The sequence below is a fragment of the Gekko japonicus genome, unplaced genomic scaffold, assembly GCF_001447785.1.
Source record: "Gekko japonicus isolate JY-2015 unplaced genomic scaffold, Gekko_japonicus_V1.1 scaffold919, whole genome shotgun sequence".
Classification (NCBI taxonomy): Eukaryota; Metazoa; Chordata; class Lepidosauria; order Squamata; family Gekkonidae; genus Gekko; species Gekko japonicus.
Genome location: NW_015162505.1, coordinates 259,629 through 274,332, shown reverse-complemented (window position 1 = coordinate 274,332; position 14,704 = coordinate 259,629). Strand labels below are relative to the sequence as shown.

At 46.6% G+C, this 14,704-nt stretch overlaps 1 protein-coding gene across 1 annotated transcript in view; it reads left to right on the top strand.

Annotated features, from left to right (window-relative positions):
• The window catches only part of LOC107106043 (galactosylgalactosylxylosylprotein 3-beta-glucuronosyltransferase 1-like), a 91,673-nt gene that overhangs the window by 61,887 nt on the left and 15,082 nt on the right, over positions 1 to 14,704 (top strand). Inside the window, exons 3-6 of the mRNA XM_015406127.1 lie at positions 3,032 to 3,237; positions 8,791 to 8,939; positions 11,425 to 11,957; positions 13,043 to 13,339. Of these exons, the coding sequence (XP_015261613.1) occupies positions 8,828 to 8,939; positions 11,425 to 11,957; positions 13,043 to 13,339 (942 nt within the window). The 5' untranslated portion in view covers positions 3,032 to 3,237; positions 8,791 to 8,827. The remainder of the gene's footprint in view (positions 1 to 3,031; positions 3,238 to 8,790; positions 8,940 to 11,424; positions 11,958 to 13,042; positions 13,340 to 14,704) is intronic.

Genomic DNA, 14,704 nt, shown 5'->3' with positions numbered 1-14,704 from the left:
AGCCGAAAGAGAGATTCCCCCCTAGTACGCCCTAAAGCGCCCCGGATCCGAGCTCCTCTCTTCCTGAGGGGCTCGTTCGGGTCTCCGCTCGTGCGGATTCCCTCCTCCACCGCGGGCGGGCGAGACGCCCTCGGGAGCGACCCGAGGATGCGTCCGCCATTCGCGGGAGCCAAACCGGAAGCCCGCAGTAGAACAATTTTGGAATCCAGTGGCACCTTTAAGAACAACGAAGGTTCATTCAAGGTATGAGCTTTTGTGTGGTCTTTGTTGGTCTTAAAGGTGCCACTGGATTCTAAAGTCGTTGGATTGGTGGATGTTTGGGTATCCCCATAGGCCGCAACAAGAAGTTCAGAAGCAAGCCATAAGCTCCTGTGTGCATCTGTCCTTCAGTCCCATCTTATATGTGAGGATGAAGGGTAGAGTAATTGTCTCCATGTTTGTCATCTGGTTTCCATTTCTGTGTGTCTTGCATCATAGAGATAGAGCCTGAAGAGCTCCCCCTGCCCCTTCTGCTTTGGCTGTGTATCTCGGTAAAGAAAAATCATAGTGCAAGTAAAAGCTCGATATCCACATGCATACACTTAGAAATGCATAGCATGGATGTGTTTGGAAAGGGGAGTGCCATGTCCTTCTGCAGTGCATGGCAGTGAATGACGGATGAGCTTGTAAGCCAAAGTGCAAGTTAGAGCAAGTTACAAAATATATTTAGTCCATCAGCCCAGTGTGAATTTTTCGTGTCCCATTCCAAGCTCAGAGTTTCACTTCACCATCGTAGAAAGTCACCATTTGCACATACATATCATGCCTGCACATTTCTTTAAACACAAACCTGCACACACTTAGCGCGTAGTCACATATGCCAACATTTTTGAAGATTTCCAAATCAGCCACATTCACTTCCTCCCCAATAGCTCAACACTGTTCTGGGGATATTCTGCACTGTTTAAAAATAATTACTCCAAACAGATGCTATTTAGGAAAGCCCCCTAGAAGATGCTCCGAGCCAGTCCTGTAGCCCCTCCAGCCACAACACAACACAGTCTTCAATATTAAGCCCAGTTATTTCAGTAGTCCCCTGCCATCTTATATCAGGATAGGACTGGGTCTTCTGTGTTTCAGTTCTAAGGGACAAGTATATTCAGGTATTGTGGACCTGACTTCTGGGTTTATTAAAGGGATCAACAATTCTGGATGATACTGGAATGTTTATAAATGATCTGATTCCAGTTATGCAGATCTTTGGAGGAAACAGAAAGGGCGCAGGTGAAATTGTTGCTCAGAATTCTCTGCAAATATTCCAAAATGTGGAATACGATTGCAGCAAAATTTCAAGGCCTGCTCATTTCAATCTGGGTGCCCCTATATATATATACAACAACGATCCTTTGAAACAGTTGGAACAGGAAATAGTTTATCATCATTATGTGGCATGAATGCATCATCCTGCTTCTTTCCATAATTAATCCGGAAAACTGTTTTGAACACAACTGTCTTTTCTGCATCACTATTAGCTGTTTTGCCCTCTGCTTCTAGTAATGAGACACAGTATTTTCATTGTTCAGATGTCTTTTGTTCCTGATATATTTAAACACACACAATCATTTCCCCTCGTAGTCCTGCCAGCTGTGGACTTCTCCCTGTCGTCTTTCATTTTTTTTAAATCATCCTCTACACTTCCTGATGCCTAATTTACATCAGTTGTTTTCTAACCTTCTGTTTCTATTCTGTCTCATTGCCTTTGCTGTGCGTACTGTCTCCTAACAGAACATTTCAGGTTTGCAGTTTAGCATTTTTATCTCCACCTCTTCTGGTATTTTTCTGTTCCGTTTACCTGTTCTTTAACACTCACATAAGTATTACATGCTGTGAAAATGGCCTTGCTCCCATTTTGAACATGCCCCATCCCTTTTACAGGATTGGCTAAAAACAGCATTTATAATTGATTGGAGTTCTGCTGGTAATATGGTTCCTCAGTGGAACAGGCTTCCCGGGAGATGGTAGGCTCTCCTTCTCTGGAGCTTTTCAAACAGAGGTTAGATGGCCATCTGACAGCAATGCTGATTCTGTGAACTTAGGCAGATCATGAGAGGGAGGGCAGGAAGGGTTGCATCAGTGCTTAGTTCCCAGGGAAACGCTGATTGCTACTTGGGGTCAGGAAGCAATTTTTCTCCAGGCCAGTTTGCCCAGGGATCCTGGAGGTTTTTTGTCATCTTCTGGGTGTGAAACAGCAGTCACTGGGGGTGGGGGGAGGTATTTGTGAATTCCCTGCATTGTGCAGCGGGTTGGACTAGATGACCCTGGAGGTCCCTTCCGATTCTGTGATTCTATGATTCTATGGATCCTATGGCATTGTTTTCCTTGCACTTTTCTAAGGAAGCTTTCCTCCACTGTGGTGCTCGCTTCCACTGCCACTAGCTCTTCTGTGAGCCAAAGATCAAGGTTTTCTAAGTTACACAGAGAGAGGTGCTAGTGACAGAGAAAGTGAGCACCACAGTGGAGTAAAGCCTGTGCAGTGTCCAGAGAGAAGCCTGAGGGGACTAGTGTCATAGGATCTAAGCCATCATCTCCAAAAATTGAGTGGTAATCGTATGCCTCATTGCACACTGCCATGGCTCTATGTCAGTTATTATAGGCACTGCACTTCCAGAAGCATGTTGCCAAATTGGAAAAGATTTAGAGCGCAAGAAAATGAGTCGTGTGAGGAAATGCTTGAAAGATACACATACCTCTAGCGAAAAGAAAATGATGTTCAGAACAGTGACAGGCTTGTCAACGGATGCCACAGTAGGCCTTGTTTGGGTGTGGTACAGGTTGTAGAACTGGTGAGCCATGCCTCTGGAAGTCCAGGGACCTGATAAGCATATGGAGACAGGTGTATGGCATTTAGGTACTTTTTACTTTCTAATTGAAATACCGTAGTTGGAATGTCTTACCAAGAATGCCCATGGGCATACATTTCTTCTAAACACACAAGAAATCTTACTCTTTGGTTAATGAGAGTTGTGTTCTCTCTCTCTCTCTCCGTCCCCAGAGGAAGCACAGTCACTACTTGACAGTAAGGAATGTGGCAGAAGGGCCACGAGGAAGTGTCGAGTGTATGCACCCATCCCCTGAGGAGAGTCTCAGAGGACACAAACCCGCAGCAGATGCCCGGGAGGCCAGGGGGCTAAAACTTGGGCAGACTTGCTTCCCCCCAAGTTGGTATCAAGGCATGTCCTTTGTTGTGACAGATCACTGGTGAGTTACAGCAACAGAGCTGATCAGGTTGTTCTCTGTCTTTAGTATCACTTGCCTGTTTGCACATAGATATGAGAGTTCAGCAGGTCTGCAGCCAGGATTGTTTTTCTTGGGGGGGGGAGGGGTCAGGGTTCCTGTATCTTTTCATATTTGCACACTGGGTAGAAACACAAAGGAGGTGAGCTTTTTGCCTAGACTGGAGATTCAGCGATGGTAAAAGCTACACCAGATGCATTTTTCTTCTCTCGTGTGGGCGTTAAGGAACACTCTAAACTTTCAGATGAAAGAAACAGTCCAGCTTAGCACAACTGCTAAAAATAATTGGCACTGTGGATGTGCTACAGGCTCTGTTCTCCAGGTGGAATGAAATGTCGTCCCAATTTAGATATTGCAAACAAACTGGAATCGGGGCCACAGAGAGAAGGTGGCTAGGGGCACAAAATTCGGGAATCGAAGAAGTATAGCCCCCCCCCCCGGTACCTCTAAGGCATAATAGCAATATACTTGCTATAATCGAGCATCTTTGTATGTTCTTCTGAATGTGAGGGGGAGAACCTTTGTCTTGAGGCCTGTGGCAGCTCATGGCAGCTGGAATTAGTTTGTTCATGACACGCATGGACTGTCACTCAATTGTTTCCTCCCTCCTCTCTCACACAGAGTGCTGAGAGTGAAGGTGGTGTAACTTTTAAACTAACTCCACTTCGTCATGACCAATGTTCCCTCTACGCTGTGGAGTCTTGTGAGCAGAAATTCTACTTTGTGAGCCACTGGCATTAAAGCTGTGAGCGAGCGATTTGGCTGCTGCATAAATTAGTTTGCTCTGGAGCCATCCTTCTTGGTATAGCCTGATCGTATCAGATCTCTGACGTTGAGCAGGGTCAGTACTTGGATGGGAGAGCATTAAGGAAGATACTGCAGAGGAAGGCCATGGCAAACCACCTCTGCTTCTCATTTGCCTTGAAAACCCCTTGCTGGGAATGCCATAAATTGGTTATGATTTGACAGCACTTTTGTACGTTGTTTGTGTCCCAGTAACCAGGAGGCTTAATCCCAGGTAAGAAAAAGCAAGCCACTGCTGTTTCTCATGTCTTGAAAACCCTATGGGGTTGCTATAATCATAGAATCACAGATTTGGAAGGGGCCATACAGGCTATCTCGTCCAACCCCCTGCTCAGTGCAGGATCAGCCTAGAGCATCCTGGACAAGTGTTTGTCCAGCCTAGGCAGCTGATTCCACTGTTGCACAACTCTTACTGTAAAAAGGTTTTTCCTAATATCCAGCCAGTACCTCCCTGCCCTTAATTTAAACCCATTTTTGCGAGTCCTATCCTCTGCTGTGGCTTGACGGCACTTTACATATACACGCAATAATCCCTGTTACTGGGAAGAAACTAACTTCTTGAGGGCCAATTCACACATTACAAAGTCTGTCCTGTTGACAGATGCAGTTTGACAGGATTGCGCCTGAGACTTAATTCTTAGATATGCATGGGTATGATTCAGACTGGGACTGTGGCATGCAGGAAGATGGGACTTAGTCTTCTACCCTATGATGTGTTCCTGACCCAAACTTGCTGTACTGTACTATACACATGTTTCCTCAACAGGGCTAATAGTCCCAGAGCCATTTCAGGTCAGTAAAGGGCTTGAGAGAAAGGCTGGAGCCCCTTTCCTGGTGCGCCGTAATCCCAAACCTGACTCAACCCTGCATACCTGGGAATTAATTTCCAAGCACGGGACTCCCAGAGGAAGTCTTGTTGACTAGACACATGGGAGAGATACAGGTTGTGTAGTGGGTGAATTAATAAGTTTATTAAGACACCTCCATTGAGACATCACAACTAGGGGTGTGCACCAAAAAAAGTTCAGAATTTTTCGGGTTCAGATGTAACAAACCCGAAAATTTTTGGTATTTGCCAATATTCCTGGTATTGGTATGATACTGGGGTTCAGGAATTATCTGACTAGCCGAATAATTCGGCTCAATTTTACCCTATGGGGACTGTCGCCGTAGAGTATAATACCCCCCCCCTTGAAGAGGGGAAGGTTCCTATCGCAGAAGGGAAGGCAAATTGTCTGTCCTGCAATGAAAGGAGCATGCTGCCTCTGCGGTGAATTCCTGAGAGGTTTAAAGTTTAAATCCCCCCCCCCAGTCGTGCTACAGAGGTGGCATGCTCCCTTCATTGAAGGGCAGGCAATTTGCCTTCACTTCAGTGATGGGAGCACACTGCCCCCCCGAGCTACTTGGGGGGAGGCATTTAAACATGCCTCTCTGTGTCTTCCCCGGCCCGCCCACTGAGGTGGGCAAGCCAGGGAAGGATTGCGAAGAATGGGGAGGCATTTTAAATGCCTCCCCGTGCCTTCCCTGGCCTGCACACCAAAGCGGGTGAACTGGGGAAGGCCTGGAAGGAGCTCCCTGTGCCTTCCCTAGCACGCCTGCTGAGGTGGGCGAGTCGGGGAAGGCCTTGAAAGAATGGGGAGGCATTTACAATGCCTCCCCATGCCTTCCCTGGCCCACCCGCCAAGGAGGGCAAGCTGGGGAAGGCTTGGAACCAACGGGGAGGCATTTCAAATCCCTTCCCATGCCTTCCCCGGTCTGCCTGCCATTTTCCCTTGCTTCTGGGGCTTGTGCACCTGGCACCTCCCCAGTGAAAGGAAGCTGCTTATACTTGAAACACTTTCCTTTGCTTCTGGGGCTCGTGCCGCCTCTGTGGCGTGATTCCCCCAGCAAAGGGAAGGTATTTAAAAATTAAATACCTTCCCTTGGCTGGGGAGTTGCACTGTGGAGATGGCACAAGCCCCAGAAGCAACACTTTCCCTTCCCCACCCAGCAAAGGGATATCCTGAATGAGTGGCGAATATATGGCATCTATTCGGGGAATCCATGTTTTGGTTTTTGGCACGCCCAGATAATGTAGAATAGGCATTATTCGGTGTTTTTTCGGTTCGTCCAAACTGAATGCATATTCCTAATCACAACTAATTGGAGTTAGTGGAAGACATCAATCTTCCCTTTGAATATCCTAGATGGAGAGGAGAGGAAGGAGGGCATACATGAGCTCAGCCTTTAACCAGGTAAACACCCATCATGAACACACTCTGGTTTGTTTGTGCCTCAGTTTCAAAGCGAGGACATTTTCAGCAGAAACAAAGACTCAGTTAGTTGGCTGTGCTGAAAATGTTCTGTGTATGATACCAAGTAAATCATTCTGAATTTTTCCATAATGGCCATTACTTTGTGGCATTTGTTGCTGGGGGGGGGGTGTTAAAAGAAGCACTCTGAAATCCCAAATATTTTGTGTGTTTATGTTCTGGCTGGGTTTAAGTAGCTTGTTAATTATTTTGATGCTGTTTGATGATTTTATCAACTTTTATTTTGTACAGTTCTCTGGAAAGGTGGCATATAAGTTTTCAAAAAACACATCATGTATCTAATTTTGAACATGGTCCTAGAATGCGGATTGAAAAATCCACAGAATAGGACCATATACAGAGTAGCAGGATTTTTCATCACACTCAGGGGAATCTCCAAGCTTGCAAAAAAAAAATTCAGAAGCTTTAACGTAAAAATCATGAACTGAAGAAGTTATGTTTGTGCTTGCAAAAATGTGGTTTGAACACAGCCAGTCTCACTCCATAAAGTTGCAAGATCAGGACCAACATTTTGCAGGTTGTCTAGCAACCACAATGACCATTGCCTAGAAGACTGAGAAAAGGCTAGGAAAAATGTGTCTGGAGTTGGCTGGAAGAAAAAGAAAAATAGTAGGGAAAGTCCCCCTTTCCACTCTAAGACATGCTGAATCAGCTGGCTGCTGGCAGCAACTGGATAAGGGAGGAGCCTAAAGGACATGGGAAAGCCGGCAAAAGTCCAACTGATGCACTAATGAAGTGAGGAGGCAGTGGTCGCCCATGTGAGGGAGGGTGGTGAGCAGGCAGCAGAGGCTGCAGAGACGTCGGAAAAGAAGGAGCAAGTGGCCGTAGGGGCAGCTGAGCAAGTGGAGCAGTGGAGAAGTGAGGAAGAAGCCAGGAGAGTAGGGGAGATGGCAAGGGAAGGAAGCAGCCAGCAGTGATGCAGGTAGATGGGTGAGGCAGTGAGGAAAGGAATAGATGGCAGGGAAGGAAAGGCAGAGAAATAGTAAACAGTGACAGAGGAGCAAGGGGAGAAAAGCAGGAGGCAGAAAAAAGCAGCAGGAGGAAAAGGGGACCCCCGGTGGGCGGGAGAATTCCCTTCCCCTGTGAGTTCATCACAAGTCCATATGTGTAAATAAATGAACTCAAGCCCTATATGGCCAGGGACCAGCATACCTTTGGGACCACTTCTCCCCATATGAACCCTGTAAAACACTGATGTCTATTAACCAACACCTCTTGATAGTCCCTGGCCCCAGGGACGTCCGACTGGCCTGAACTAGGGCCAGGGCCTTTTTGGCCCTGGCCCCTAATTGGTGCAATGAGCTGTCATATGAGATCAGGGCCCTGCAGGATTTATTACAATTCCACAGAGCCTGTAAGATGGAGCTCTTCCACCAGGCTTTTGATTGAGGCAGCAGACGTTCCCCCCTCCCCCAGTTGATCTCGCATTGGTGGCCTGGATCTGAATAGCCATACAGGAACCATCTAAATTGCTGAGACATCTGGCTAAATTATACACGGCACTTTATGATCTATGTTGTTTTAAATTGTTTTAAATTGTTTTAAAATTGAATTATATATTGTATTGAGACTGATGGAGCCCGCCCTGATCCTGCTTGTGGGGAGGGTGGGATACAACACCAGTAAAATAAAATAAAATAAAATAAAAGTGGCAGAAGCAGCATGTGCCCCATACTGGTAAGCACAGGGTCTGAGACATAAATAATTCTGTAAAATGAGTAATTTAAGCCTCCTCAGCCTGAGCTGGTACAAAAGTAGTCCAAAGGAAGTCCCCTGAGTTCCTTGAAACAAACTTCCAAGTAGAAGTGTATAGGTTTACAGATTCAGTTTACCACCCAAATAATTCCAGAATATTTCATTATGGAGGACAATTCCCCAGAGAGTTGACTGAGGCAGTTCTGTGTAAGTGGCTGTTTCAAGTTGCCTGTGGTTTGAAGCGGGCAATTAATTTTGCGCTGGTTTTGCTACAAACACATATTCCTGCAAGTACTAAGCTTTCAAGAACTAAAATACCATGTCCATGTAGCATTCTGTTGAGTCTACAGTTTTTTATGCCTAACTAAAGCAACTGCAGTCAGTGTAAAACCACAAGGGATTGGTTTCGGGATTTTTTTTTTTTACCTTTGTGTGGACAAAATATCATGCGCTATGTTAATTGAGTCTTGCAGGTTTTAATTGTAAGTATGTGGAAATTGTTCTTAACTGTTTATATTCCCTGTTGTAAATGGCCCTGAGCCCGTTTGCGGGGGGAGGCGGGATAGAAATTCAGTAAATAAATAAATAAATAAATAAATAAGAGCTTGTTGCAACGTGGAAAATGAAAAAGGAACTGCACGATCCCCCTTGATGTTTGCTGTGCCTGTATCACTTGTATAACTCACTTCCTGCTTTGTTCTGGAAGGTAGGGAGATGCCCGGGCACTGGAAGCTCTCTGCAGCATGCTGAGGAGACGTAACCTGCTCACCACACTCCTGATTGCTTTGCCATGGGGCCTTCTCCTCACTTTGTGGCACCAGTACCCAACCACCCGCTACCTCAGCCTTCTGAGAAGTAAGTGCAGAGACACACACACACCACTAGGGGGGGGGCATGGACCGGTCCATGGACCTAATTTCGTGATGAACCAGGGCCCAGTTTGTGGTCCGTTTGCCTGGTCCATGCATTTGTGGTTTTGACAAACCACCCACGGACCACAATTTCAGCAGTCTGTTTGGTCCGTTAGGGCAGTCCGTGGGCCAGACATGCTGGTGTCTAAGGAACCCTTTGAAGCCATGCTGCTGTTGCTATGAATAGGATTGCACTGTGAAAAGCTTGAAGGTTTGCCAGGTAGCAGCCAGAGAATGTTCTTTTAGTTTTACGACTCTTGCCGCAGTGGAAGGAATTGCCACCACCTGAGTCCAGTTTCTTGGTAGATCTTGCTACTTGCCTCCCCTCTCCCCAGTCTACACACATTGTTTAGTGAAAGACGAGACACCTGATGAAGAAAAAAGGTAGGGGATGCAGAAGCAGCAACATCTCCTACTGCAGCAGTACTGTTCAAAGTGATTAAAAAAAACATTTTGGAGAGGTTGCAACCTGCCAACCCGAAGTTCTTAGAATGAAAGGTTTGCCAGGTAGCAGCCAGAGAATGTTCTTTTAGTTTTACGACTCTTGCCGCAGTGGAAGGAATTGCCACCACCTGAGTCCAGTTTCTTGGTAGATCTTGCTACTTGCCTCCCCTCTCCCCAGTCTACACACATTGTTTAGTGAAAGACGAGACACCTGATGAAGAAAAAAGGTAGGGGATGCAGAAGCAGCAACATCTCCTACTGCAGCAGTACTGTTCAAAGTGATTAAAAAAAACATTTTGGAGAGGTTGCAACCTGCCAACCCGAAGTTCTTAGAACTCTGAAAACCTTGTGATGTCTACGCTTGGAATACAAATTTTGTCTGCTCCTAATGCCTTTGCCTCCAATCCAAAGCAAGCAGTTACACCCCATGAGTCCTTCTCTGGCTTGAAATTCTAACCTCAGGCAGAGAGAGGCTCCACCTTCACCCCCCATTCCTCCCCTCTCTGACCCACTTGCCTGGTTGTTGCTGCTACCATCGGTGGGCCACTATAGCAGCGGTAGTAGGTGGATGCACAGTGCAGGATCTTTCTGCTCTCCCTCACGTCCTTAAATAATCCTGCTGTGGCAGGACTTCCCAGGAAGCCTGGGAGATGAGACATTGGAGAGCCCTGGGAACTATGTTCCCCAGACATAAGAACATAAGAGATGCCAATGTTGGATCAGGCCAAAGGCCCATCCAGTCCAACACTCTGAATCACACAGTGGCCAAAAATACCAGGTGCCATCAGGAGGTCCACCAGTGGGGCCAGGACATTAGAAGCCCTCCCACTGTTGACCCCCCCCCCCAAGCACCAAGATGACAGAGCATCACTTGCCCCAGAGCCCCTAGCTATACCTTGTGGCTAATAGCCACTGATGGACTTCTGCTCCATATGCTTATCTAATTCCCTTTTGAAGCCGTCCATGCTTGTAGCCGCCACCACTTCCTGTGGCAGTGAATTCCAAGTGTTAATCACTCTTTGGGTGAAGAAGTACTTCCTCTTATCCGTTCTAACCCGACCGCTCAGCAATTTCATGGAGTGCCCACGAGTTCTTGTATTGTGAGAAAGGGAGAAAAGTCCCTCTTTCTCTACCTGCTCTTTCCCATGCATAATCCTTATTAACCTCAATCATGACATCCTGCAGTGCGTCCAGAACAAGAGAGGGAAGGTGAGGTAGAGACACCTCCTCCCTGTCTCTGTACAGCAGCTGAAGCCAGGTGAGCATGTTTGGGATGGGTGACTGGTGGAAGCTGGAAACTTTCAGAGGAATGAGAGAGTTATTCCAAAGCCCTGCAGGTACCAATTTGATTACCCCATTCTGATTCTGATTACACTCCCAGTTTTAGCATCCGGACCACCACGGGGGTTCTAAAGCTCAGGACTGGGCTTGTAAAAATAAATCTGTTTTCTGACTGTTCAACACAGTTGCTCAGTCTATTGAGCCCAATTCTGAATTGAGCCCAGTGGAGTTTGCCTATCACTTGAAAAATTCCCTCTGTGTACCGTTGCATATACTTTTCTCTCCTCGATTCCCAGAATGTCACTCTTCCGCACAAGGTTTCAAAGAGAGTGCTTGAGGAACATCCTCCCCAAGGGGGGACCCGATGTGTCATCTTCAAACATGTTCCTCCAGAGCTCCATGGTGACGTTTGCATTTCTAGGACTGATGTCTGCACATTCTTAACAACAATATTCCTTTACAAAGGAAGTTTTGCAAACATCTCTTCCATCAGCCTTGGCATCCCCACTGTCTTAATTAACTTGGTGTTTCTCTGGGGCTTATTTACAGCTGATCAAACGATAAATAGCCACAGGGGAAGAGAATTAGATTGCAAAAGGGAATGGGACGAAGCCTGGATGTAAACTGACAGGGGAGATGGGCATCGAATTGCCTCGTGGTGTTTGTGCTTTTATTCTCTAATAGTTTTCCTCCTTTTGCCTTAGAAGAAACTGATGAAAATGTGACAGCCAAATCACTCTTCAACAGTACATCTCTTGTGAGGGAAGAAGGCTCGTCATGTGCTCGACAGCCAGCTGTGGGGACAGCTGCCAAAATAATCCGGAGCTATGTGTACGCCAGGCCTCCCCCATGGTCGGACACATTGCCTGCCATCTTTGTGATCACGCCCACCTACACCCGACCAGTGCAGAAGGCGGAGCTTACCCGGCTGGCCAACACTTTCCTCCATGTGCAGAACCTGCATTGGGTAGTGGTGGAAGATTCGCCTCGAAGGTCCAACCTAGTATCCAATCTGCTGGAGAAGGCGGGCATCAATTTCACTCACCTGAACGTTGAGACTCCGAAGAGTCTGAAAGTGGGCCTGTCCTGGATCCCGTCTCACACACCAAGGGGCACATTGCAAAGGAATCTCGGACTGCATTGGCTGAGGGAAAACTTCCGCCACACACCACCACCGGAAGGGGTTGTATACTTTGCTGATGATGATAACACCTATAGCCTAGAGCTCTTTGAAGAGGTAAGAGACTCAGGATCCTAGTTGTTGCCTCTTGTTGCTCCATGATGCAGGAACATTGGTGGGTGCTTTGTCCTTACGGCCTTAAAGGGGAATCAGGGGGGCACGTTGCAAAGGAATCTCGGACTGCATTGGCTGAGGGAAAACTTCCGCAACACACCACCACCGGAAGGGGTTGTATACTTTGCCGATGATGACAACACCTACAGCCTAGAGCTCTTTGAAGAGGTAAGAGACTCAGGATCCTAGCTGTTGCATCTTGTTGCTCCATGATGCGGGAACATTGGTGGGTGCTTTGTCCTTACAGCCTTAAAGGGAAATCAGACTAGTCTGTGAAGGCCGTGTCCATCAGTGGCTATTAGTTAGGAGGGCTAAATGGAGCCTCTGTGTTCAGAGTTAGTAGAATACCAACTGCTGAGGGTGCAATACCAAGGGCCTTTGTGCCTCTGACTGCGGGGCCTTCCAAGCTGTCTGGCTGGCCACTCTTGGGAACAGGCTGCTGGACTAGATGGACCTTTGGTCTGGTCCAGAAGGAGTCTTCTTAAGTTGTGTCTTCATAGCTGTTTTGGTGCACAGCATGTTACTGGGGTAGGCAAGTAAAGACACCAACTATCCATATGACAGAGAAGATTTTAAATGAACGTTTTATGATAACAAGAGATCTGATAGCATTTAACAGAGAGCAAGACTGTGGCATATTGAGAGTGACGACTGCAGTTAGATTAGCAGCTCTAAAGCAGTGAGATGAACCCTCCTAGAGAGGCACATGAAAAGTTTTGATCGCCTCCCAGACCCCTGCCAGTGAGGGCCTTCATTGGACCAGGGAAACGTAACACCAAAGTGTCGTAGAAGCTGACAGGGAAAGGGCAAGATCCTAAGAGGAATTGATGGAGCAGAACAACAGAAGGCTTTGAAAAGTCAGAAGAGAGAAAGCAGGAGAAGGTCAAGCCATGAAATGGTTGTTCTGGGGAATGCTTAAATGCCAGAGCTTGAGGAAACAATATGGGGGGGGGGCAGGGGGAAGAAGGGGGGGGGCAGGGTGCACAGTTAAGGGACTGGAAATGCTTTGTTTTCTTTCTGACAATCAGATGCGCTACACAAAGAAGGTCTCCGTATGGCCAGTCGCCTTTGTTGGTGGCCTCAGGTTCGAGTCCCCAAAAGTGAGCCCAGCAGGGAAAGTGGTCGGCTGGAAAACTGTCTTTGACCCTAACCGGCCCTTTGCCATTGACATGGCAGGCTTTGCCATCAGCATCAAATTGATCCTGGAGAAGCCTCACGCCAGTTTCAAGCTGGATGGAGTGAAAGGAGGCTACCAAGAAACCAGTTTACTGAAGGATCTGGTGACCATGGATGGATTGGAGCCCAAAGCTGCCAACTGCACAAAGGTATTAGAGAATCTCTATGGCAGTTTATTCTCCTTCTAGCTGCAGTTCTTCATTACCTGTCTTGTGTATTTTACATAGACATATACATGGATGTGATCTTCTGTCTCTGGAATCTTTGCATCCCAAATTGCATCTGATCTTGTTAGTTCAGCCCAGAGCAGTGGTTGATTGGCTATTGTATGCGGTAGAATGTGCTGATAAAAAGCTCTGAAATATGGGATCTGTAAAGAAAGAGGACCAAAACACTTTTCCCCCTTACCAGTGTTTTTGTGGTTCTGACTTTCAGATTATCATACAGTCAGAGCTGACACTGATCCAAAAATCAATCCACTGCAGTCCCCAGGGTAAAAAGTAGAGCCACCTACATGTCACCTACATATAATTTTAGCAGCCTATATAATACAGAGCAAAATCTGGTTCACATAAAGTACAGTATTCGGGGGGGGGGGGACAGCAAATTGCTCTAAGTGGTTCAAGTAAGCAAGCCAAGGCACATGCAATGGGGGAAAGGAAACCCCCCACAAGTGGTATGAGTTACCACAGGGTGCAAAGGGTTCAGCAAGAGGTGATATTGGACCTATATGAAAACTCTCGGCCCCGTCTATGGATCAAAATGTAATAGAACTTAAAGACTAACAACATCTATTCTAGCCTGAGATTTCATGAGTCAGAGCTTCATATGATATTTATAAGGAAAATCATAGAAGGGGGGAAGAAAGAAGAGTTGAACCAGAGAGACTTGGTGTGAATCCCGTCATAAATCTTTCAGGTGTACCTTGTGTAAGATATTGGGACGAATTTGGTAGTGAGGTATAGGCAGGTGTAGATAGTCTTGTAAATAGCTGTACATCTGTGGCGATTAGCCAGGTGCTGAAAGTGAACCAAAACCATCCACTGACTCTTCTAAACTGAATTTAGAGTTGGAGGGAGAGGAATCAGTAATCTTCCCCTCAGCCAGTTGCCTGTCCCTAAGGTAACCCCAGAGGGATATTTCACTTTTTATGCAGGGATGAACCTCGGTTTGCCCCAGATGTGACTGCAAATGGGGTACTGCAACCAATCAATCACAGATCTCTGAAGAGTGTTCTTGCATGATGTACCTGTTTTCAAACAACTATTTGTCATATATGGTTTTTAAAAAAGCATACACCCAAACAATTCAGTGCCTGAAATGTCTTGGGGAATCAAAGGAAGAGGGGGAAATCAAGTTCTTATCAAGCATATGAATAAATAGTAAGAAGACTGTGGGCCTGGGAAGGTCACAGAGTGGAGAATGGAGCAGTTTGGAAATCCCACCCCCATCTCCCAAAACCTTCCCCTGGAGGATTCCATACGCTCTTTGAAGATTATATAGACTAATTTCCC